The sequence below is a fragment of the Bubalus kerabau genome, chromosome 1 (genome assembly GCF_029407905.1).
Source record: "Bubalus kerabau isolate K-KA32 ecotype Philippines breed swamp buffalo chromosome 1, PCC_UOA_SB_1v2, whole genome shotgun sequence".
Classification (NCBI taxonomy): Eukaryota; Metazoa; Chordata; class Mammalia; order Artiodactyla; family Bovidae; genus Bubalus; species Bubalus kerabau.
In genome coordinates this window covers 77,559,415-77,586,275 of record NC_073624.1, presented here as the reverse complement: position 1 = coordinate 77,586,275, position 26,861 = coordinate 77,559,415, and the positions used below count along the sequence as shown (strand labels likewise).

The following is a 26,861-nucleotide window of genomic DNA, read 5'->3' as shown; positions in this document are numbered from 1 at the left end:
ATATAAATCAAGATGTTAATCTACACAGTTTGAGAGTTATTTTAGAATTTTATGTTCTGTTATTCTTAAAATAATGTATAATTTTTGGAAAATTTAGAGGTTATGACATTTTCAGCTAGTCTTTGCTTTTCGGCTAAAAACAAACAAGTCTCCTGTCTAGTCTATCCCTGACAATATCCAAGAGACTGGAGAATGAGAAATGTGTAAGTGCTACTCATGTAGCACCAATATTTCTTTTATCTAGAAAGAGCACAGTAAGCCCCCTACATACAAACAAGTTCTGTTCTAAGAACACATTTGTTAAGTCCAATATGTTCCTTAGTTCAACCGAGTCAGCCTAGGTACCCAACTAACACAACTGGATACACAGTGCTATACTCTAATAGGTTTATAACTTTTCACACAAATAATACATGAAAAACACAAAAAAATAAAATATTTTTTATCTTACACAGCAGTACCTTAAAAAAAATACAGCAATCCACTATACTGGTACAATTCAGTTGGTACACAGGGATTGGCACCAAGTGAATAGGCAAGAAGAGTTACTGACTAGAGGGAGAAGGGGTGGGAGACGCTGGGGCTGAAGGACGGTCAGCAACAGGAGACAGAGCAAGCTGCAATTGCATTCATGCCTCACGCTGACGGCACAGGTTCTGGTTCCTTACTAGATTCAATTCTGTCTACCCTCTTGGAAAAACGATCCAGGGGATGTCTGGGTGGTAGCTGTTTTTTCTCATCACAAAATAACATGGTAACACTGGACTGTATTCTGAATGGCTGCTGCGACCTTGTTTTGTGTACTGTTCTACATTTAGCTCCTGTGTCTCAAAAACGAACGGTACCTCCTCAAAGAAAAGCCCATGCCATTTCCTGTGTTGGGAACCATTTTGGTCCGTCAGCTACTTTTTTCCTCTTGTCAGTCCACTCTCTTAACTGTTTTCACTTTCGTGTCCACTGTTACCACTTGGTGCTTTTTTTTTTCTTGGCTATATGAAACTTTTAGTATTTTATTTTCATAGTTTTACAGTATTGGTAAAAAATAATGACCATTATAAATAAGTATAAAAGGGAAGCTGATGAAAAAATAAGCCCAAGTCTTCCTTGACTCCCACCCTCCCACCAAAAAATTAGGTAATATATAGCAAATACCCTTTTCAGACATTATCTTTAGGCATATATTCACTTTGTAGTGGTGGATGGTTTAGTTGCTAAGTTGTGTCTGACTCTTGCGACCCCACAGACTGTAGCCTGCCAGGCTCTTCTGTCCATTTTCCCTGCAAGATTACTGGAGTGGGTTGCCATTTCCTTCTTCTCACTTGGTGCTTCTCAGCAGTAACAACTGTATCACCCCTGCTTTTACACTTGCTTCTGGACATCCTGAGCTTGAAATAAAAAATACTGTCACAGTAGTGTACAGTATACAAAAGCACCGGCCGCAGAGGATGCATGCATGTGACAATGTATAAAAGACACGAGAACTCAGTGGCTGAGCATGGAAATGCTTGTTTGGCTCTTTCAAAGTTCGCAACTTCAAGGCTGCAAATCTTCACAGCTAGGCTTACTGTATTTACGGCTTACTGTATTTTAAGCATCTCCGAAAGACTACAGAAATGAAGGATTGGAAGGTTTATGAGTATCTAAAATTTAAATATTACATCTTTCACAGGAACTTTTTTTTTTACATGAAAGGTACTAAATCCAATCTAAATTACACTGAAAGCCAAATATAAAATAGCAACAGAATAGGCATTTTCCTAAAAGGAATAATCGCTATTGGGAGAAATCTACATGTAAGGTATTACCTTGCTTTGATACACCTAAAAAAATAAAAATAAATTTCATGTCTAAATTTTCAGGCTTATAATATATAATTCTGTTTTTACAGGTAGTTCAACTAGGGGAAATAAGTTAGCACAATCATTTGAATTGGTTGCCTACATACTGGACAGGGCTTATTCCTTTTTTTTAACTTCTTTGCACATGTAAAGCATGCCATAAGATGTCCTGTTTTGCCATGGACAATGCAACCATTTTTAGGTCGACCCTGGCAAATCACACAAGGTTCAATGGCATTAAGGGGAAAACTAGACTCCATACTTTCTTCTTTGTCTTGTGTTTCTTCTCTCTCAAACTCTTTGACATCTTCTTGGCTACTATAAATGATGCTATTAGAAGTCGATGGCTGAGAATAGTCCTCACTTTCTTGAGATAGAGAGGCTTGTGTGATTTTATCATCATTTTCTTCAACACATGATTCTCTGGAATCACTGACTGTAGATTTCTTACAGTCAGGGACATCAAAGCCCTCGTCTTCTTGCATCGAGTCTCCTAGTTTGGCTTTCTCAGACATATTCCCTTTATCTTTTCCTTTATCTTCAGGAAGCCAATTTTCACGAAGGGCCCAACATCTGTTGCAGTGAGGTGGGAGGGGAGGATTCATTTCACTGCATGAAGTACACTTCCAATAGTCCTTCAAGGAAACAAGAGAGTTAGCTTCTATAACCCTTCAGTAACCAACCCAGCAATGCTAGCAACTTGTTCACTATGTCTAAGGCAAAATGTTTATCATACAACTCAAATTTCAGCATTTCATGTTTTATATAAAACAATGTCTTTCCTCAAACATGATCTGATAAATACCTATTTTTTCCCAGCCAAACTACGCTGAAAAATTCTAAAATGAAAAATGTATTCACCATGACCTTAACATGTACCTATAAAGTTACAGATACGGTTGGTTCGTTTAGTGTGTGAGTGCTCAGTCGTGTCCCACTCTGCAACCCCATGGACTACTGCCCATCAGGCTCCTCTGTCCATGGGATTTTCAAGGCAAGAATACTGGAGTGGGTTGCCATTTCCTCTTCCAGGGGATATTCCTGACCCAGGGATCAATCTCACATCTCTTGCACTGGCAGGAGCCACCTGGGAATCCCTAAGAAATGGATATACAGTTTGTGTGTGCTCAGTCGTGTCCAACTCACTGTGACCCCATGGACTGTATGTAGCCCACCAGACTCCTCTGTCCATGGAGTTTTCCAGGCAAGAATACTGGAGCAAGTTGCCATTTCCTACTCCAGGGGATCTTACCAATCCAGGGATTGAACCCACATCTCTTGCGTCTCCTGCACTGGCAGGCAGATTCTTTACCACTGCACCACCTCCTTTGGTTTAAGCCAAGTACTATGCTATGGGATCTTCTCTGTAGAGGCCTGTACCCACTCTACTCCCTTAAAAGCTCAGATCTGATACCTTGCCCAGAGTTCACCAAATCAATCTAGACAAAACTATTATCCAGTTTGCCATTGACTAAATCTCTTTTAGAAGTTCTATAAAACCAGGGTTTAAATGGGTGTTCCCTAATTTCACCCACAAAGGAAATGCTAAACGTTCTCGGCAATCACCACCAGCTAAACTCTGCCATCCTTGTCACTAGCCAAAATGCATGCCCTTACTTGTCTATCCTTTTCTGGGTTCTCATCTCTGTAACTGCTCACTGCTTCATCCTTATTTCAACTTTATTTCCCAAATCTTCCCACCCATGATGCAAGTTGGGTAACAAACTCCACATCACATGCCTCTTCAATGAACTATCCTTATATCCCTGCCTTAACAGAAGCATTGTTCTTGCCTGAAACACTGTACATGTAAAACTTGCCCTAGAGGTCCCATTTATCTTGCCATGAATAATATAACCAATAATATAACTAAATCTCTTTTAGAAGTTCTATAAAACCAGGGTTCAAATGGGTGTTCTCTAATTTCACCCACAAAGGAAATGCTAAACGTTCTCAGCAATCACCACCAGCTAAACTCTGCCATCCTTGTCACTAGCCAAAATGCATCTTCCCACACTGGTTCTTTCAAGTTGTAAAAGCAGGGCTCTACTAAATGATAAAACCAAAGACAGAAGTCTTGTAATGTGGGAGGAAGGAAACGGCAACCCACTCCAGTATTCTTGCCTAGGAAATCCCATGGACAGAGAAGCCTGGCAGGTGCGGTCGCAAAGAGTCAGACATGACTGAGCACACACACTCAGTGGAGGAAAGTGCTTCAAGAGTTCAAATAAATTGTAAGACCTATGTCTAAAATACTTAATTCAACCTGACATCAAATGAGTCAATTAGTTATTTGAATTATTTTCTAATATAGTATAGTATTTTCCTAAAGTTTTACAATTTCTCTTTTGCTTTAACTGGATAATAATTGTTTCTATCTCAGAAAAGAGAAAAATGTGATTTCCTACCTAAATAAAAGGCAATATTAAAAACAAAAATTAAACAATATTTAATTTAAAAAATACACATTCAATACCTCAAGAACTCTGAGGCATAATGTAAATGTTTAAGTTCAAATTTAATAGAAAATCCTGTATTTTCTAATACAAATTAATATGAAAATATTTATATTTGGTAAGACTGGCAAAATGTTGGTAAATGTTAGAACTGAATGATAAGTACAAAGGAGATACACTGTACTATTCTCTATGCTATATATACTCAAAATCTTCCATAATACAGTTCTTTAAAAGTTCAAATTCCAGCACCAAAAAAACCTAAAGAGTAGCAACAGATTCCAACCCAATAAAAGAACAAAAATACTTATTAAAGTCATTAAAACTTGACAATTTTAACTTTATAAAAATTATCTGTCAAGAAGTAGGAGACTAGATATATTTTTTTAATCCTGATCTCAATGCTATTTTTTTGATTCCTTGAAAAAAATAAATGTATACTTACAGCTAAGGAAATTTCAGGATCTTCTTCAAATGAATCTGTATCACTCTCGCCTGCCTGATACACAGTAACTCGATATACCTAAAACAAACAAAACAACATTAGCATCCATTCATCACCCTTCTTCTTCAATCAGTAAGACCTGTCAGTGGTTAAGACCTGTCAGTTGTAAGTCCTAAACAAACAATATGTACTAGAGTCATCCCTATGTATCTGTGGGGAGACTGGTTCCAGGACCCCCTGAGGATACCTAAATCTGCAGATACCTAAGTCCCTTGTGTTAAGGCTGCACAGTATTTGCATACAACCTATGTACATCCTTCTCTATATTTCAATCATTTCTAGATTGTTTATAATACTTAATACAATGTAAATATTATGTAATAAGTTGTAGATGCAACATGAATGCTATGTAAACAGTTGATGGCTCACAGCAAATTCAAGTTTGGCATTTTGAAACTTTCTGGACATCTTTTTTTAAACTTGAATATTTCCAAGCTGCACTGAGTTGCATCTGCGGATGTGGAAACCATGGTCCAACTGTGCTATATGTGAGAAATCTGAGACAAAGGTCACATGGAATGAGCGACTACAAAGGGAGAGAAATACAGGACAATAAAATCCTCACCCACGACCGTAGAAAGTCAACACAGAGGATGTTTAAAATGAATAAAGTAAAAAGTTCAATACGAGCAGTTTTGTTTTATAAATATGCAGGTATTAAATAATAGTGAGATAGCTAGAAATGTCCAAGCTGGTCATTTCTAGGAAACAGATCTGGTGGTAGTATGTGACTTTAATTGCATGCTTTATTTTTATAAAAAGTAAATTAACAGTGAAAAGAGGAGAACTGGATTAATTTTAAAATGAGCAGACTATTATAATGCTCATTAAGGCCTACTGACTTCTTGCCACTGTATTTTTAAAAATATAAATAAGACAACAAGGAATTACAGAGCCTCAAGTCCACAAACCAATATTCTAGTTTGAATAAATTAAGTGTCAAAAATTGTGATATGAAATCTGATAACATTATTTCAACCTCAGTTAATGAATATGGAACGTATATAAGAATTTTAGAATATAATCAGAGAAAAGAAAAAAACTACCTCATCATCTTCATCCGAGAGTTCTTGTCCTTCTTCGCTGAGGCTATAATCTTCTGAATCAAGAGACTCAACTTCAAATTCTACACTGAATTGATCTGAAACTGAATCCTGATCCAACCAATCACCTGAATGTTCACTTACACCAGCATCCAGATCCTAACATCAGGGGCAAAAAAAGATGACTTAATGGACATTACCTGTAACAGCTTCTTAACTCACCCTGTGCACCTAATTTCCCCTCAGTCCCATTCTACACATGGACACTAGGTTAAGTTTCTGAGTTACGGCTATATAAATATTTTCTCTGTTCAAAACTCCATTTAAGAAAAAGGCCAAATTCCCTTGGCATTCAAGGTACATACAGTAACATCTATATTAACATTTTCATATTTTCTCCAACTAAACACCCTGCTTCCCCTTCACTAAATATGAAAAATTAGCCAGATCCAGATTGTTTTCTAAACCAAACTTCAACTTCCACACACACAATTCCTCCCTAACTGGAGTAACTTGAGTTTTCAAATCCTGCTCATTCTTTTTTGCCAAAGGCTTTGTCATTACCATAACTAAAAAAACACTCCCACCTTTAGTATCTGTGCTACTCATACTATTTTCACACACAAATTATACAAAACATGATTTTGCATGCATATTTATCTGAATTACACATACTTTAAGAGTTAAGACAATTTCTAATCATCTTTATATCTTGATGCTAGTAGTTATAAACACTTACAATAATTATGATTTATATTTAATGAACTTTGAGAATTTCTTTGGAAGAGCTTTCATATATAATTTTTTAAATTTATTTTAAAAATTTTGTATCTGCTCATGTGATTCCTATTTTAAAACTCTGATTAACAGTATAAGAAACTAAGACCTTCAGTCCTGTAATATTTGCCATCAGTGGCTAAGGGTAAGAACATACATAAAGCAGAAGGCTAGAAACAGAAAAAGTACTTTGGTCTAGTAGTCAGGATACATACAATCTTATTTTAGACTTGCCACTAAGTGCCTTTAATCTTAGACACATTCAGTTTGTAAAGGCCACAACGATTTCATCCATGAAACATGAGTTTGGATTAAATGATCACTAATATTTAATCATTTATAAAAACAAGGTATATTATTTTATAACCACTAAGGTCAAAAGACTAAAATATTTTTAAATCATGATGTTAGGAAAATAGCAGAAATAACATTCAAATTGCAGTTCTAATTCCTAAAAAAAAAAGGGGGGGGGGGTTCTATTAACAATCACACTAAAATCATAAGTCAAATCAGAATACAGTAACTATCCATCCTTTCACAGAAAAAGTTGGCCCATGCTGACCTAGGGAGTTCTCTGAAGAAAGCAAAATTTAAAGTAGTTTTCAAAAGTTTCACCTGATGTTCAAAAAAGAAAAACCTAGAAATTTTTAAACACTGTGTATTTAGAAAACATCAGACAGCCTTGATCTGAAAAAGTATTAAAATCTGTTCTTCTGAATTTCGATTATGACAATTATTAGTTATGTGATCTAAAGTTATTTGAAACCCCCAAATCTTATTTTCCCATCTATAAATGGAGTTTGAGGCTACTGAGGTGACAAAATATGGTAATTGCCTAGTATAGAGCCCAGACTGAGATGAGCTAAAATGAAGAGGGAAAGAAAAAAAAAAATCAACCCAACCAAAAGCTTTCACAACTCGGGACTTTACCTGAAAAACAACAGAATTTTATTTTAATAAAGAGGATTTTTAGAAGAGAACATAGAATAGGACTAACAACAACAACAAAAAAATACCCTCTACACTGCTTTGGTTACAAGGCAGTATTTCAGGTAGAATGAACAAAAACTTTTAATATCACTTAGCTAGAATTCTGAAACAACTTTAACAAAGACTGTAAGTTTAAATGGGGCATAGTTATTGTATTAAAACCATCTGTAAGGAATCAGATCAGATCAGTCGCTCAGTCGTGTCCGATTCTTTGCGACCCCATGAACCGCAGCATGCCAGGCCTCCCTGTCCATCACCAACTCCCAGAGTTCACTCAGACTCACATCCATCGAGTCAGTGATGCCATCCAGCCATCTCATCCTCTGTCGTCCCCTTCTCCTCCTGCCCCCAATCCCTCCCAGCATCAGAGTCTTTTCCAATGAGTCAACTCTTTGCATGAGGTGGCCAAAGTATTGGAGTTTCAGCTTTAGCATCAGTCCTTCCAAAGAAATTCCAGGGCTGATCTCCTTCAGAATGGACTGGATGGATCTCCTTGCAGTCCAAGGGACTCTCAAGAGTCTTCTCCAACACCACAGTTCAAAAGCATCAATTCTTCGGTGCTCAGCCATCTTCACAATTCAACTCTCACATCCATACATGACTACTGGAAAAACCATAGCCTTGACTAGACGAACCTTTGTTGGCAAAGTAATGTCTCTGCTTTTGAATATGCTGTCTAGGTTGGTCATAACTTTTCTTCCAAGGAGTAAGCATCTTTTAATTTCATGGCTGCAATCACCATCTGCAGTGATTTTGGAGCCCAGAAAAATAAAGTCTGACACTGTTTCCACTGTTTCCCCATCTATCTCCCATGAAGTGATGGGACCGGATGCCATGATCTTCGTGTTCTGAATGTTGAGCTTTAAGCCAACTTTTTCACTCTCCACTTTCACCTGCATCAAGAGGCTTTTGAGTTCCTCTTCACTTCCGGCCATAAGGGTGGTGTCATCTGCATATCTGAGGTTATTGACATTTCTCCCGGCAATCTTGATTCCAGCTTGTGTTTCTTCTAGTCCAGCATTTCTCATGATATACTCTGTATATAAGTTAAATAAACAGGGTGACAATATACAGCCTTGATGTACTCCTTTTCCTATTTGGAACCAGTCTGTTCCATGTCCAGTTCTAACTGTTGCTTCCTGACCTGCATACAAATTTCTCAAGAGGCAGATCAGGTGGGTGGTCTGGTATTCCCATCTCTTTCAGAATTTTCCACAGTTTATTGTGATCCACACAGTCAAAGGCTTTGGCATAGTCAAGAAAGCAAAAATAGATGTTTTTCTGGAACTCTCTTGCTTTTTCCATGATCCAGCGGATGTTGGCAATTTGATCTCTGGTTCCTCTGCCTTTTCTAAAACCAGCTTGAACATCAGGAAGTTCACGGTGCACATATTGCTGAAGCCTGGCTTGGAGAATTTTGAGCATTACTTTACTGGCCTGTAAGATGAGTGCAACTGTGCGGTAGTTTGAGCATTCTTTGGCGTTGCCTTTTAAAACTATCCAAACATGAAGTTCGTGACACATCAGTTTAATTTAAGTGAGTGAAGTTGCTCAGTCGTGTCCGACTCTTTGCGACCCCATGGACTGTAGCCTACCAGGTTCCTCTGTCCATGGGTTTTTCCAGGCATGAATACTGGAGTGGGCTGCCATTTCCTTCTCCAGGGAATCTTCTCGACCCAGGGATCGAACCCGGTCTTCTGCGCTGTAGGCAGACGCTTTACCATCTGAGCTACTAGGGCGGATTCAATTTTTAAATCACACATATTTGCTCTCAAGAACCTATTTTTTCCCTCACAGCATTTATTGACTATTTAAATTATTTGTTTGATTGCTGATGACCTATCTCCCAATGAGGGTAAGGATCATATCTACCTTGACTACTACTGTATCATTACTACCAAAAGGAACCTGGCACAGAAAAGGCACAAATATCTACCGAATGAAGAACTTGCTCTTGGAGGAGAGCTCAACATGCCATCTAGTGGCCTATACAAGTAACAGCTCTATTAAACGTTGTATCTAGAGGGTGCATCTCTATCGATAAAATCCCTGCTTTAGAAGAAAAAATGCAAAGATAATAAAGTAACAAGAATACATAAAAAGAACATAGTTACTATATTAATTGGTTCATTCCTTTACATATTCTAGAAAACTATAAAACAATCACTAATATACAGAATGGCCACGAGACATTGCCATATCACAAATAAAGATTCCAATTTTAAAGACAAATGTTTAATGACAAGAAAATATTCCATTTGTTAAGTGTTCTTGTTGGCAAAAACTTCTTTACAAACCTCCCTTCAGTGGTATCTTAAAAACATTAATGCTGGCTAATACTTTGGAATTATTCTATCAGTAATCAAAAAGTACTGATATTTTCCCATCATCCATGCAATAATATACAAATATTTCATGGCCTTAGTAAATACTTTCCCTGATGTCTAGACCTATATATGGAAAATGTGAAGATCAGATTACAGCTGAGAGCTGTGATAAGGTATTTTTACTATAAATATTCAAGACAAAATTGTTTAGAATTCTAAGATTATCTTTGGTGCAGTGGCTCACAAAGATTCTCCAATATGTAGCGTGACATCAGTAACTAAACACTGGTACGAATTTTACCAACACACTCCAGTGCAACTCCATTATCTTCCACCCTTTTCGCCAAACCTGGGTTAGGAGTAGGGAAGATCTATCAGTTCAGTTCAGTCACTCAGTCGTGTCCAACTCTTTGTGACCCCATGAACCGCAGCATGCCAGGCCTCCCTGTCCATCACCAACTCCCAGAGTCCACCCACACCCATGTCCATCATGCCATCCAACCATCCCATCCTATGTCGTCCCCTTCTCCTCCTGCCCTCAATCTTTCCTAGCATCAGGGTCTTTTCTAATGAGTCAGCTCTTCACATCAGGTGGCCAAAGTATTGGAGTTTCAGCCTCAACACCAGTCCTTCCAATGAACACCCAGGGCTGATCTTTAGGATGGACTGGTTGGATCTCCTTGCAGTCCAAGGGACTCTCACAAGTCTTCTCCAACACCACAGTTCAGAAGCATCAATTCTTCAGGCCTCAGCTTTCTTTATAGTCCAACTCTCACATCCATACATGACCACAGGAAAAACCATAGCCTTGACTAGACAGACCTTTGTTGGCAAAGTAATGTCTCTGCTTTTTAATATGCTGTCTAGGTTGGTCATAGCTTTCCTTCCAAGGAGTAAGCATCTTTTAATTTCATGGCTGCAATCACCATCTGCAGTGATTTTGGAGCCCCAAAAAATGAAGTCTGACACTGTTTCCATTATTTCCCCATCTATCTGCCATCAAGTGATGAGACCGGATGCCATGATCTTAGTTTTCTGAATGTTGAGCTTTAAGCCAACTTTTTCACTCTCTTTCACTTTCATCAAGAGGCTCTTTAGTTCTTCTTCACTTTCTGCCATAAGGGTGGTGTCATCTGCATATCTGAGGTTACTGATATTTCTCCCAGCAATCTTGATTCCAGCTTGTACTTCCTCCAGCCCAGCGTTTCTCATGATGTACTCTACATATAAGTTAAATAAGCAGGGTGACAATATACAGCCTTGACGTACTTCTTTTCCTATTTGGAACCAGTCTGTTGTTCCATGTCCAGTTCTAACTGTTGCTTCCTGACCTGCATATAGGTTTCTCAAGAGGCAGGTCAGGTGGGTGGTCTGGTATTCCCATCTCTTTCAGAATTTTCCACAGTTTATTGTGATCCACACAGTCAAAGGCTTTGGCATAGTCAATAAAGCAGAAATAGATGAAGGTGCCCAATATGCTACTGGAGATCAGTGGAGAAATAACTCCAGAAGGAATGAAGGGATGGAGCCAAAGCAAAAACAACACCCAGTTGTGAATGGGACTGGTGATAGAAGCAAGACTTGACGCTGTAAAGAGCAATATTGCATAGGAAGATCTATAGTTTCATTTGAAAGAAAAAAAATTTACCAAGTGCATAGCAGCAATCATACATCATACACATATATTCTGTCTGAACGCCTATTAGGAATGCCAGAACTAGACTTTAGAGGATTACCGGATTTGATGGAGTTCCTGTTGATTCACTGCTACTGCTTCTTTCACAACATATCTCCCTTATTACACACAGAGCAAGGCTTTCATCAAAGGAAAGGGAAATATTATCAGATTTGTGGCGCTTTCTCTGTCGTTCACCAGGTAATTCATCTGAATTTTCTTCTGAATATGTAAAGAAAAACAATTAAATTGCTATACTGTAATTTATTTAAAAATTGAGCTGTCTTAAGTTACATCTGTACTAAAACTGTTTCAATGAAATTAAACAGAAAAATAATCAATGCTTCAAAAGTCAACACTTCTACTGATCTGTCCAACTGATGGCAGAACATTACATTTTTAAAAAACTTTTAAAGCTTGTTTCAGGACTTCCCTGGTGGCTCAGACCGTTAAGCGTCTGTCTACAATGTGGGAGACCCGGGTTCGATCCCTGGGTCGGGAGGATCCCCTGGAGAAGGAAATGGCAATCCACTCCAGTACTATTGCCTGGAAAATCCCATGGACAGAGGAGCCTGGTAGGCTACAGTCCATGGGGTCGCAGAGTTGGACACGACTGAGAGACTTCACTTTCACTTCACTTCAGAACTTTATCCAGTCACAATTAATTTAATCCATCTAGAGTTTTTACTAACAAGTCAGGATTTTTCTGTCAAACTTTAAAAGATTTCAAAATTATTTAATTTACTTAGAAGGTATTCTTAATGTTCGGTTTCCTTAGTACTCAGTATTTTTAACAGGAATCACAATTAGCAAAATTGGTCCATTTATTATTTATTTGGCCATGTGGCTTATTTATTTATTGGGCCAGGTGGCACGCACTACCTTAGTTCCTTGACCAGGAATTGAACCTGTACTCCCCGCAATGTAAGCTCATAGTTTTAATCACTGGACCACCAAGAAAGTTCCTGATCCATTTTATTTTAAATAAGAAATTATCTCTAACTTAAACTCAGAATGTTACCAAATCTGTCAGGAATATAAATGAGAGTCCTACCTCATACCAGACATAAAAATAAATTCCAAGTGGATTAAAAAACCAAACACAAAGAACAAAACCATCCAACTATTTTTATATAAGAATGGGAAGGGTGGGAAAGTATAATGTAACACTACAGCCCTCAAGAAAAAGATTATCAAGATTAGGTTATGTTAATTAAAACTTAATAACAATATAAAATACAATAAATAAAAGTGAAAAGGCATTGTCAAACTAAAAAAGAACTGCAATATATATTAGAAAATGGTTAATATCCATTTACACAAAGTCCTCCTGCCAATCAAGTAAAAGACAAGATTTTTAAAAAGTCAAAGGACAGTTCAATTCATAAAATACAAATGAATAATAAATATGAAAAAATGACTTATCTTCTAGTGATCAAAGAAATGCAAACTGAAATGAGATACCATTTTCCACCCATGAGAATGACAAAAACCAAAATGAGAAAGAGTCTCAAGAGACTTGGGAGAAAGGACTTTTTATACACTACTGGTAAAAATCCAAAACAGTGTAACATTTTATAGGCAGTTTTTCGATCGCAGATAAATACCTACACAATCATTTATAAACATATGTGCAAGGGTGCTCACTGCAGCCTTACATGTTAAGTACCCAAAAGGGTTATGAGATTTAATAAAATATAATCCTAATCTGTATGCCTGAAACAGGTACAACTCACACCTCTGCTCATTCCATTTCCCTCTCTTGACCTTCCTGGTCAGAAGTAATCTTTTCTTCCTCTGAATTCCCAAAACACATTTATATCCTCTAAGATTACAAGTTTCTGATATAAGTTCTTAATCATGTTTATACTATTAGAAAAGGTGACCTTGACTGAAAGATGTGGGCTAGAAGGGTAAAACCATGCTGTTGATGCATATTTTTTCAAAGTCCAGAATATTTTTTTAACTCTATTAAAAAATAACCTTTGGGGCTTTTTCTGGCACTGGGATGTATGTGTCCACAGCATCCAGTAGCTTCTGCACGGACTTACTTATTATAGAAATCTCTTTAGAAATAGAAATTTAAAAGTAAATCATCTATAATATTACTATTGAGATAACTACTATTAACACTTTAGTAATTTTCCAGCTGTCATTTAAAAAATTTATTTCTTCTTAAACATACCTTTATCACACTGTACGTATAATTTGGGACTGTTTTCTAATTTTTTTTTTGGCTGCACTGCATGGCTTGCAGAATCTCAGTTTCCCAACCAGTGATCCAACCCAGGCCCTAGCAATGAAAGCATCAACTCCTCACCACTAAAAAAGAACTGCAGAACCACGAAAAAATGACCGCCAGGAGCTGTTTTCTCTTAAATATTTTTTTACATTATTTTTAATGCCTCAGAATATGGTGTCCATAATGTATGTTCATCATAACTGAACTATTTAGTCCACAAATCTGAGCACTGGCTTCTGTCTGGCACAGTGCTAGGCAGTGGGTGTAAAAGTGAAGTCAGCCCTCATCCTTACCACCAGAGGAGGTTTACATTCAAACATCAAGGCAACCAAAACAAGCATTTATAAGCTATAATGAGTAGTATGAAGGAAAAAAGCAGGGTACCAAGGAAAAGAGTAACAAAAAGGGATCTACTTTTCTGGGTGGTTAGAGGCAGCCTCTCTGAGAAAGTAATAATTAAGCAAAAATTGAAAAATGAGGAGTTGGTCTTGCAAGGCTGAGACAGAAGAATTCCTGCAGAAAAAAAAATTAGGTGCAAGCTGGAAAGAATTCTGACTTGTTTGAGAACCAAACAATCAATGTAGCTGAAACACACTGAAAGTGGGGGAAAAGGCCAAAAACCAGGATAAAAATAGATCAGGCCTTGCAAGCCAATGTAAAAGTGTGGGTTTTATTTGAAGGTTAATAGCTTCAAAACAGCTAAAGGGGATCTGGCATACCACAATCCAGTTTACCTTTTATGATCCCTTTTGGTACTATGGTAAAGGACAGAAGCAGCAGTAACTAGAAACAGAAAATCAGAAGCTGCTGCAGTGGTCCAGGTAAGAGATGACAATGGCCTGGACTAGAGTGATGACATTCTCTGGCATTGTGTATGTTTTCAACTATGCATAATGCTTTAATTAATATCTTTACATATAATCTTTGAATTTCTGACTATATCCTTAGGAGAGATTCCTAGAAGTGGAGTTAACCATGATAATGTTAAGGACCCCAAGCCTTTTTATAATTCACAAAGGTCAACCAATTTATACTGACTGATGCACCACCGGTGTATTAGTGTCAACACGTGCATTAGCAAGAATTAAAAAAAAATTATCTTTGCTAATTTGAAAGACCAGAAAAGACATCTTTTTTGCATTTTTTTGTTGTCTATAAAGCTAAATCACTAAAATCTACCCCTCCTCATATTTATTAGTCATTTGTATTTACTATGAAATTTGCAATTCGGATTTTTAATACTTTTCTTATTGATTTTTTGAAACTTTTAATATAGTAGAAATAGTAACTGTCGAATTTTAAAAGTAAATCTATTTCAGTATGTTGTAATTTTTAATTTATCTTTTAAACTCATTTAGTATTCATTTTGGCATAATGTACAGATGTAATTTGATTTCCAACCCACCCCACCCTCGGCCCCAAATAACTAACCATTTGTTCTAGTCCTATGTATTTAGTAAGACATCCTCTGCACTTTCTGCCCTTCACCCTCATGTACAAAACTCTACCCTGAGTTTATCTATATTACTTCACTGATCTGCTAAATTCCTTTTTTCACTTGAAATATACAGTTTAAGTTATTATGACTTTCACTGGGTAACAGCCTCCTCCCCCTACGCTTTTCTCTGTTAAAAATGCTCTCAGCTATTTTCTTTACCTCATCTTCATTTCTAAGATGTTACTTTCTGTTTTTAAACTCATTGCTATGTTTTATTTATTAGAAATAACAAATACTTTAACTGTAAAGGTGACTAAGAATGATGACTAAAACAGAGTTTCAATTCTTGTCCTCTATTATGCTGACTAGTAGAGAGCCAACTATAAAATATAGGACACAGGAAACTGTGCCTGCTGTAGTCAACCAGAAACATGTTGCTAAGAAAACAATTTTTAAGCCAACTAAATCATATAAAAATAAGAACCTTAGAAATTCATTCACATAAACCACAAAAAGCACAATTTAAGTCTAAACATACTAGTATCAGTAAAAAATGAAAAATGAAAAGCAGTTTGAAAGTGCCAATTAAATATTCATATATACCTGTCTCACTAACTGCTCTCCTTCTAGATGAGGTAGATGGTCTAGAAACCATATCTGAAGATGAAGGTTTCTCTTCCTGTAGCTCTTGCACAAGGTCCTAAGCATTCAAGGAAGAAACAAACAAAAAAAACCCACAAACTTATAACATCAGGAAGCTAAAAACACATTGTTTTAAACAACCTTCCCCAATTTTCAAAAAAACATCATAGTAGAATGAGTTCGTATCAGTATTACCTTTTGATTACTCCCACCTTCAAGGTGACACCTGTTTTCACTCATAGATGTGCCTGAATCTGATGGTTCTGATAGAAAATAAAAACAAAGAATCACAAACTAAGAAAGGAAGGGCTACTCAATAGATGCTGTCTAGGACAAACTCCTTATACAGTTTAACTTTCAACCAACATTGAACATGTAGTCTCCCAAGTGCCATCCTGTGCTGGATACTAGAGATGTAAATAGATAATTCATTTTAATATAGAAGATACATAAGAATCATCATAAAGTACAATAAACACACTAAAAGAAGTAAATTAATGGAGAAGATGGGAGTATGGAGTAATGATTATTTGGCAGAGTAAGGCAAGGTCTGAGTAACAAAGAATCAGGAAAGGTTTCATAGTTGAATATGTGGAAATACAACTGGGAAAGGCTATTTCAGACTGAAAGCCCTGTGTGAAAAAAGCATCCAGACGTGAACTACCTGTGTTTGCTGTAGAACTATAGGTAGTTCATTACTATGGGAATGTAAGCAGGATCATCAAGGATCCGGCATGTCTTGCTAAACAACACAAAGATAAACAAGCAGTATGCATGCCACCAACTGCAAATCACTGCATCCTTCTCAGCTAATATTTCACATTCCTCCCTAGGGCACGGCTGCAGCCACTCACCATTAAAAAGGTTTAATCTAAGAAATAAAATTGATCTGCTAGTTCACAACAAGTATTTTGGCCAGCGAGTAATAAGGAACCCCTAAATGGTCACTTTAAGCAGAGGAGTGACAACTCACTCTGCCAAAATAGAAGAGAACGGGGCAGTGAAACCAGTGTTAGCAACTGCAATTACACACATGAAAAGCATTAAAGCCTAAACTAAAACATGGAAAAAAGGCCAATTCCAGGGAAATTAAAAAAGGTAAAAACCAACAGAAACCTCGTGTCTAATAAACAAGACAAGGGAGAAAGGAGTCAAGAAGGATTCCAAGGTTCTATCTTGGGTAGATAAATGGGTGGCGTATCATTCACCGAGAGAGAAACTTCAGATGAAAAACAGATTTGAATGGGAAAATAATGAACTGAAGTGGGTAACTTTCAGGTAGGCAGGTTTAGTTTGTATGTGGATGTATAGACCTGTCACAGCACAAGTCAAAATTTCAGATATGGAGTATATACAATCACCAAAGATCATAATCAAATACCCTTTATTACTCCCTTGGAAACATTTCACCTTAACAGTGAAGCCAGGTCTGAGTATTAACATTTTAAAATGATATGCATTATCATTAAAAAGTTTCTCTTTTGTATTATAGGTAAAGGTATTATATTGATTTTAAGTTGTCCATATGAATAGGTTATATTTTGTTTTAGTATAAGAGATGTTATAAAACAGACATAATAAAAGGGAAGTGCCAAGTATAATAAGGTTGAGAACCATATTATAAAGGAGTTCTGAAGTTAATTAAGTAAACTAAAACCTGAAACAAAACTCAGAATCTAAATAACATAGGTAATCTACAGGTTACCACCTCATTAATACAATTTTCCTAGCAATCAACAAAGGTTTATTTAAATGAATGAATACATCAGGGACAATAATTCAGAAAACTGAAAATACTACAACAGATACTGTAGTTGTTTATTTGCCTTCATTTGATTTCAAAAAGTGCTCTGTAAAACAAAATCTCAAGTTACCAGCCTAATAATTACTTCTATTCTAGGATAAGATGGTGATGCCCTTTTCTGGGTCTTAAATCCTAACTCTGGAAGAATAGGTATTCAACACATTTACTAAAAGACCTTATTACCAAACACTGTACTATGTGATGCAGATTGCAAACCTGAATAGGACACAAATGTATAAGCAAGTAAGGGTAACAAAGTAATATAAGAATAAAATCTAATACGGAATAATAGGAGCTCAAAGGGGTGGTCAGTTCATTCTGGAAAGTAAACAAGCTTCTGAGAACAGTTCTTAATTACAGACCAAAAATAGACTTTGAGAAGTCTGTGGTATATTGCAGCCAGCTCCTACCAGCATTCCCAAGCCAAATGTACATTTCTTCCTAACCCCATGTTTGTAGTTGAAAACGGTCAAGGTCAGAGTATTTATATCATGAAAATCAGTAACCACACCTGTATATGTTTAGGTTTATCTTTAAGGAATAAGAACCTAGCACTTTCATCAGATTATCAAAGGGTTATGTAACCCAAAAATAACCAGTTAAGAACTACATCTAAAGGAAGGGAAGTAAAATGGCACTCACCTGAAAAAACTGGTAAACAAAGCTTTGTCTACTATAAAAAACACACAAGCAAAGGGCCCTTCCATTCAAATGGTCCTACCTAGGTAGCTGGATTACTTCCCAAAGTTTTTGAATACATGTTTCAAGGTTGGATCATATGTCTACCATGCAGCATCTTTTGAAATTATCTACCTTTCAAACAAATTCTAACCTGGCATCCCAAGGTTTAAATTTATTTAATAGGATATAGTGCAAATGTGCATAAGGAACTTAGCCTTATGTTATTTGTGTTCATATGTATTTCTTCCTATTAAATTTATCATACCCTTACTATAATTAAATATACAATTAGAGCAACTTTTAAAGAGAATCACAATTATAAAATGTCTGCACATCCACAAAATGTCTTTAAGGTATTTTTACAGTATATGGTTTATGGCATTCAAAATTAACTTACCTTGCTGACTGACTACTACCAAATTTCTGTAGATCATTGTATATATTTTCCTTGTAGAGAAAAAAAAAAGACGTACATTTTAAAATAAAAATATATTAAACTGGGCTGAACAGGACTTTTAAATATATATTAGTATAAACTATCAGATTACAACCCAAATTTTAAATTATTACATTCAAGTACTGATAAACTCCTAGACACTAAAAAGCACCAAAATAATTAGTTGCACAATGATTTACATACAGCCATTTTTAATAATCACTAAGGTCTCCCTAGCTCAAAGATTTCCCATCTCCATTTCCTAAAACATGCATGGTTTAGACTTTAGCAAAAGTCCACAAAAACTGGTATGAACACATGAGGCACGTTAACATTCTTATTTTCAAACAGAAATTATCTAGCTCTGGGCATAGAAGTAGACTTAAAAAGGTAGTAGGTTATGTAAAACCCAATACATAGGAACTTGATTTATAGTTTTGACTTTTCATCAACCTTGGATCAATCATCTAATGGATTTTCTTTCTTGATCTGAAAATTGAAAGATGAAATAGTATGCAGTCATTTAATACAGGCTGACTACTAGTCACTGTTCTAGAAATTGGGGAAAACAAAGAAGGAAATAAAAACAAATCTCTGCCCTCCTGGAACATAAGGAAACAATTCACTTATGCCAGTACTCAATGAAGTCATGGTACTTCTTTTTTTTAAATAAATTAAAGATTTTAGAGAACATTTGTTGGTCACAAGACATTTCTAATTCTCAAGGTTAAGGGGAAAGTGCCAATCCCAGATAATTGTTTTCATCCTTGAGACTAATAATATAGCTCCTTAAACTCACAAAAACCAATATTCCTATTCATATCTCATTCCCAAGTCAATAGTTTCGCCAGTGTTTAACCTTAACACATTAGACTTCAAGTCAAAAATAATTTTAAATCTGTACTTTCAGTATCAGAAATTACAGCTCCAAACATTATCAAAATTTAATACATAGTACAAAATTATCAAGTTATTTATTTTATAAAATTAAAGCTTATATTCCAAGGCCAAGTATAAAATAAAGTATTAAACATAAATGGTTTGTCAATGGAAAGATGCTTATGTTAGTTTAATAGCAAGATGAAATCAAATAAAGTATATTCACCAACAGTTAAAACACATCTGTGCATACTATCAAAATGAGTAAAAATACCTTTTGGTGACAAACTGTAGTCACTTCTTCCCTGTCCTTAGCTTTCTCTCTCAATGTACAATAATGAATATATATTTTTAAGTGAAGTTGTTTTAAAGTTATAAATGTCCCAATTCAATTATCTTTTTAGCTATATTATTACTGAGCCTTAAATACCAGAAGCTAGTTAAATGTTTCAGGTGAAAAGTATTCATCTCATTAATTAAGACTGCAAAGAGACTAACTGTCCTAAACCAAATGAAAGGAATTCCAAATGTAAAGTAAGAATGACTGAAAAAAGGGTCTTCAATTCCCAGTAGAACAATTGTAGAAATGTTACCTGGGTTAAATGCAGCTGATTAAGTGTCACAACGGTATATGACAAAGAGAAAGATCTCCAAAGTAACTAGAGCTCAAATTTAAGCCTTTAACCACAAGATAATATAAAGATTGTCTTTGGAAATGATTACAATAATTTTTTTTTAATATGCAGTAACTTGTAGCTAATAAATGCTTTCCATGTGCCAAACACTACTTTTTTTTTTTTTACACACTGCTTCCTTATAACCTCTAGGATATTTATATTATTCCTACTTCATATTCAGAAACTTAAGGCTTAACCCAATTTACCTAGTTTAACTGCTAGTAAATGACTGAGCTAGGTCTTAAACCCAAGCCTATAGGATTCCAGAACTCAGGTTCTCAAACAATATGCTGTAATACTAAGAAATTAAACTTCAGTTATCTTTTATACATATTATAACAATTTTCTCTGACAAAATGGTGTGAAGATGGAGGTGAACTGAAATGTTTGCCCAGTTGGCATTTTACAGACTAAAGACTTACCTGTGTTCCTTCACAGAGAAGCTTGGGACTCCAAACAAATCTCCTAGAAGATCATTTGAACAATACACAATATGTTGTTGTTTTTCATCATATAATCGTTTAGTCATGATATACTGGCCAAGATAAAATATAACCTGAAATAGAAATATGATTTCTGAGCATTAAAGAAAATTAAATGTTAGTTTCAAATACACTCAATAACATCTCATTTATCTGAAGAGGGTTAAACAACCAACGACCACATCAATAACCACATCTAAATAACAACCATCCTATATTCTTTAAAAAAAGAAACGAGCTGATTATTTATGTTCTCCTTTTAATTTGACGGAAGTAGAAACACTGCTTCTGATTTACTTAAACTTTAAAATGTGTCTTTGGCCAGGGGTGGGGGAGGGCAGACTTCACCTTTGCCCAGATATCTAGGTATTACTTATTAGGAAGAAAGTGAAAGGCAGCAAAATGCAAAACCAATGATAACAATAAAAAGCTGCAGAATCAAAAAAACATCAATTAAAATATAGCAGTGACCTGGAGTCATTTACTAAATAGTTCTGGATACCATATAACTCAATAACCTGAGGTCATCACAGATGAGGAAGACAAGATAATGATCAATTAATTACATCTATGTAACAGCTGGGGAGAACTCAATGCATGAAATAAGCCCTCCAAGATACCAACATAATGCATACAGTAAGTAACAAAAATAATGACCCTGAATCATACATATATGGTTAAATATTTTACAGTTTACAATGTACTTTTATGAGTACTTTCTCTTTCTTCTGATATTTCATAATCATATGAGAAATAAAAAAACTGACCAGGTCTTTTGACTCTTAGTCCAGTGTTTCTTTCTTTCTACTACTCCATACCAGCTTTCATTACTCTCCCACATACCACAAAACAAAGATTCTACAACTGGAAACTGTGTCAGACAACATATACATCACTCTACACGGTCTAACATAAGCATTTGAAGTCTTTATCATGGTCTTGATCAGTTTTCTCCTTATTTCTATCTGCTACAAGTCATATTTTTTTGTTTCCTTAACTGATTATATAATAACATAAGGTCAGACCCAAGTTAACATTCCTAAAATCATCATTTACCTTGATACTTCCCTGCAAACACCATCTATAGACTTAACTGGCTAAGCAGGTTTCAAACTTAAAGGAATAGCTGTATGTGACTGTGGATCAGAAATGGTAGACAGTGAGAAAGGAAGAAGGAAGACAACCTAGACTCCTTCCACAAAACATCTTGTAAGAAAATTTCTGGTGTGGCTAAAAATGGAAAGGATCTGAAATCTCTTCTTGCCCACTATCCTGATGTAGATAAAGTACTTAAGTATTTTAAAGTAATCTGAGCCCCATAAACTGTGAGAGATGGGGAAGAGGCACATTTCATTCACATCAAATTTTGCCCAAGACAGCCCAATCTCTCAGTGAAAAGCATGCTTTTGTACACAAATTCAAAGCTAGAGAACAACACATTGAAATGTATCCATTAAATAGAATGTATGTTCACAAATCAGCTCACCTCTATCCCAGAAAGATCAGTATACTGTACTCATGTATCTCTAGTGCAGAAGTTCTTAACCTGGGATCCATGGATGCCCAAATCCTTGGATAGAATTCAGGGGGTCCATTAATTTGGGTGGAAAAAAAACTGTCTATCTTTATTCTCACTACCTTTTAACTGAAATTTAGCTTTTCCTTCAATTATGAATACAGGCAACAAATCACAAAGTATTAACAATAACTGTGATTTTGTCACCAATAAAAAAAATCACAAGCATTTTTCATATCATACTATGCTTGATGTAAACATCTCAAAATACCAATTATACTTACAACTTTCAAATTAATTTATTAGATCTGTTGCTGAATTAAAGTGGTCATAAAAAAGCATGTATCACAAACTTGTTTACTATTTTGTTAACTGTATTTTAATGTAATTTTTCCACTGTAATCCTATATATTTTATTTCATCCATTTAAAAACATGATTCTAGGAAAGAATTACCAGTCTGAAAAGTCTTTACAACAGTGCATCAAGTGGGTTAACAGCACAAAAAGGCAATAAACTCCTATAGAGCTTCCCCTTGTCTGAGGTTCCCAGCTGAGAAATGAAATTCAAGTATAAACTGAATTTTCAACTTCAAATTATAGTCCAAATGAGCACAATACTTAATACTACTGCCTACTGAAAATCCCTCTATATGGCCAATTTCTCACCATGGCTATATGTAACTAGGAAGACTTTTTTTTTTTTTTAACTTAGTTCAACATACCTCTTTCATAGTATAAGTGTCCTTCTGTGCACCAACAGACTTCAACAACTTCAAAAGCAATGGCTTTGGTCTAACCTATAAAGAACCAAGAGTTGCTATTATACTTTTAAATCATTCCAGAACCAAAAGCCCTGCAGGAAACTCATCCATAAAGAATTTCAATAAGGGTAGCAAACACAATGTCTCGCAACCTCACAAGGTTAGACCCAAAAAAGTCAGTCATAATGTCTTCACTAAATATAACAGACTATGTAAACTGAATACCGCAGACTGTGTTTGGGGAAAAAATACTGAGATGGAATTATTATGCAAGTAATCAGAGGAACTGAAGTATTATCAGCTGTGATCAACATTCATGCCAAGGCAGTGAAACTTTTTCCTCCAGCTATTTCTATCATCTGCTTACTACCTTACAAGCTCAACTATAAACTGAATACCCAAATGAGCTTACTGTAAGCTAAATGACAAAATCTGAGAGAAAAAAATAAATGTAATTTACAATGAGTCCCTTTACCAATCTTTTCTTTCTGCAGATTAGGTTCGTGAAGGTTAAGGAACTTTAACCAAGCTGACAAGGATAATTAAGAGCAGATCTGAATATTCCAACTCACAACCCTCAATGGCAAGCCAGCATTTTCCTCCTACTCTAGTATCACGCTGACTTTTAGCTGGCTACGTTCCACATATCTACTTGACAAGCATTTTTTGAGCTTCTGCCATGAACCAGATAGTGCTGGTTATTGCACAAACACAAAAATGACAAATACAAAGAACAACGTGCATTGAAAGAGCCAGCCAATTAGATCAAGGGGTCATTTTTTTTCTTTAAAGAGCCCGATAGTAAATATTCTAAAGCTTTTCTCACCAGACAGTATGACTCAGAAGCATAAATAATATGCAACCAATGCATGTGGATGCATTTCAATAAAACTATTCACAAAATTAGGCAGCAGACCAAATTTGGCTCATAGCCTGTAGTTTGCCGCCTCTGATCTAGAGGCTCTGCAAGTTGTATTGACAAAATAACTGGCAAGGGGGCAGGGATGTAACATGTTTATGTTCCTTCTCCCTATCTGTTGCTATATTAAAATCTTCAAAATCTTTACAGCTACACAACCACCCCTACAGGCTGGTGCTTCTGCACCTCCCTTCAGTACAGTCCAGTCCTATCTAACTTTGAAATCTGACAGCAACCCAGTTTGGGATCTAATTCTCAAAACTAGATTAAGAAAACTGCCTGTTTCCTGCTCATCAACAGAACATTATTTAATAACTGAAAATTTTTAAACACACAATAAATGTAGTATTGAATCATTAATTGTTCTCATGTGTTTTTTCCCCATGTGCTTACATTATGAGCTTTATTTTCAAGTTATTCGAAGAATCAATTCTCCCAGAGAACATATTTTTCTAAAATTTTGTTATATTAACTTCAAACTATATAAAACAATGCAAAATGAAAAATTTGCAATGAAAAGCCATAGCTTTTTATTAAGACTTAAAAGACATGCATTAATAAGAAAATTATTATAAAAAATACCATTCTTTAATCTTACATAAATAAAATTCTAGACGAGAAAAGAAAAGGCACTAGAAGAAAATACAGCAATATATTTGCATCATCTTGGGAGGGGAGAGTTCATCCAAGACATGATATGAAATTCAAATGCCAGCAGAAATCAAATTTTACTTAAAGACCACATAAGCAAAGTTATTTGTATTATTTATAAATGATAAAAACCAAATACACTTAAAACAGAGAACAGCTGCAAATTATTAAGAAAAACCAATAAGCCTAAAAGAAAAGTATACAGATAAGACCAAGCAAACCCCAAAAGACACAAATTCAACAAATGACAAGATGCCCAACCTCACCAAAGATTAGGGAAATACAAATTTAAACAATACAATTTCTTTGTCAAAACAATGGCAAAATAATAAAGTGATAATACTCAGTTCTGGCAGAGAGAGGTAACACTTGTGTTAAGATATATAAACAAAGTGCTATTTGTAATACTCAAAAACTAAAAGCAATGTAAAAAAATCTATCACTGAAGGCATAAATTTTTAAAATGGTATGCAAACACTGTGGGTTACCACGCAGCTGTTAAAGAAGAATTCTATATATTTATTGGCACAGATATTATTTGCCCAATATATACACATAAAATCCTATTTTACCAAAATAAACCAAACATAATTAAAACTCACAAGTACACATATATATGTGGATATGTACATACAAAAAGATCTAAAAAGTAAACGTGATCAAAAGACAAGAATTTTCAGTTTTTACTTTATACTTTTCTATAATATCTAAAATCTTTACAAGAAGCATGAATTATTTTTGTGACTTTCAGAAACCATTTAAAAGTTAAATACTAACAGCTCAAAATCGAAAAATCAGTCACATAAACCATAACTTCACCATCCATACTTAAGATAATGAAACTGACTTTTAAATTCAGTTTGGTAAAAAGCTAAGAAAATAAATAATGATGCTTCCAATTAACTTCTGCTCCACAGTTATAGCTGAGTGGCAGAATTTAAGCTATGGACTACAATTTCACTTAAAAGAGCCAGGCTACAATCAGGGTCTATGGAATTTAGCAGATCACCTCATAAAATAACTTTTTGTTAAAGTTACGCTGGGGACAAAATTACCAACCAGGGTCTCTTGTTCCGAAGCTGGAATCTGTGAGGTGCTTACAGCACCATCAGTAGACACAGACATGTTGGTATTGCACATTTGCCTAAGAGTAGGGAAAAAAACACACGATAAAAACTTGAAATAATGAAACACCTATTTTTAAAAAAGACAAAAATCATATAGAAATGAGACAAATAATGCCTTTACTAAAAGTAAAGCCGTTAGCAAGTGGGTCCTTACCTGGATCAGCATAAAGTGCTATATACGTAGGTGACTACAGGTTCTCTCTCCCAAACAGCCAGCGAATACAGCTGGGAAAAGGCATGGTTTAAATAGCCTCAGCTGGAGACAAGTCAGGGCTTAGCTCCTTCCACTGCAGACTCGGAACGTGTCCGAACTTGACCAGCCCATCAGGAAAAGCTGAGTCAACCTGCCCACAGAACCAGCCCAATCTTGCCCAGACTCAACGTCTGGGTAATAGAAGCTACCGAACAGGCACCTGTCATTACTACGACTCCGAGTCAAGAAGCTGCCCGCAGCCCGGCAGCTGCCCCCGCGCACATGACCTTTACCCCGGACGCCCGCGGAGCCCCCTCCCAAACCCCCCGCCCGCTCGGAGCGCGGCCCTAAGACCCCGCCCTCCTCCCGGGCGGCGACAATCTCGCCTCCTACCAACAAAATCTCTCCAAACCCACCTGCCCCGCGCCCCCCACCACGAAAACCTACAGGCTGCGCGCGGGGCCGAGAGCCAGCCGGAAGACACAAGTCACAGAGCAAACCAAGAACTGCCCACGCGCTTCCTCGCCGATACCTGATGCTCACTAACTGGGGTTTTCCGCGACTGGAGTCGGAGTTGGGGGGGTCCCCCGAGGCTCCCCAGTTTCCGTCACCGGGCGCGCGGAAGCCCGACGCCCCGGGCCTTGGCGACCATTCCACTCGCAGGGCCCTGGCCGACGGGGCGCTCGAACGCAGTAGATCCGGAGAAAAAAAGAGGCTCCTGGCAGTGAAAACGGCAGGACCTCGGTCAGAGGGGTGAGGGCTACCCCTCAGACTAGGCTTCTTGCTCCATTTTCCTTTCAG

The 26,861-nt window shown here is 36.3% G+C and overlaps 1 protein-coding gene across 4 annotated transcripts; it reads right to left on the bottom strand.

Annotated features, from left to right (window-relative positions):
- Positions 1–454: 454 nt before the first annotated feature.
- MDM2 (MDM2 proto-oncogene) lies at positions 455–26,861 on the bottom strand. Of its 4 annotated transcripts, XM_055580001.1 has the most exons (12): positions 26,593–26,661; positions 26,022–26,092; positions 25,800–25,884; positions 23,132–23,206; positions 20,833–20,966; positions 18,816–18,865; positions 16,129–16,196; positions 15,895–15,991; positions 11,673–11,833; positions 5,846–6,001; positions 4,740–4,817; positions 455–2,473 (listed from the first exon to the last, which is right to left on the bottom strand). In XM_055580001.1, the coding sequence occupies exons 3-12, from the start codon at positions 25,878–25,880 to the stop codon at positions 1,898–1,900; spliced, it is 1,476 nt and encodes a 491-aa protein (XP_055435976.1). In that variant the 5' UTR covers positions 25,881–25,884; positions 26,022–26,092; positions 26,593–26,661; the 3' UTR covers positions 455–1,897. The 4 variants fall into 4 exon arrangements, with proteins under 4 accessions (XP_055435976.1, XP_055436007.1, XP_055435987.1 ...); XM_055580032.1 differs by lacking the exon at positions 26,022–26,092 and having other exon boundaries at positions 26,593–26,861; XM_055580012.1 differs by lacking the exon at positions 25,800–25,884.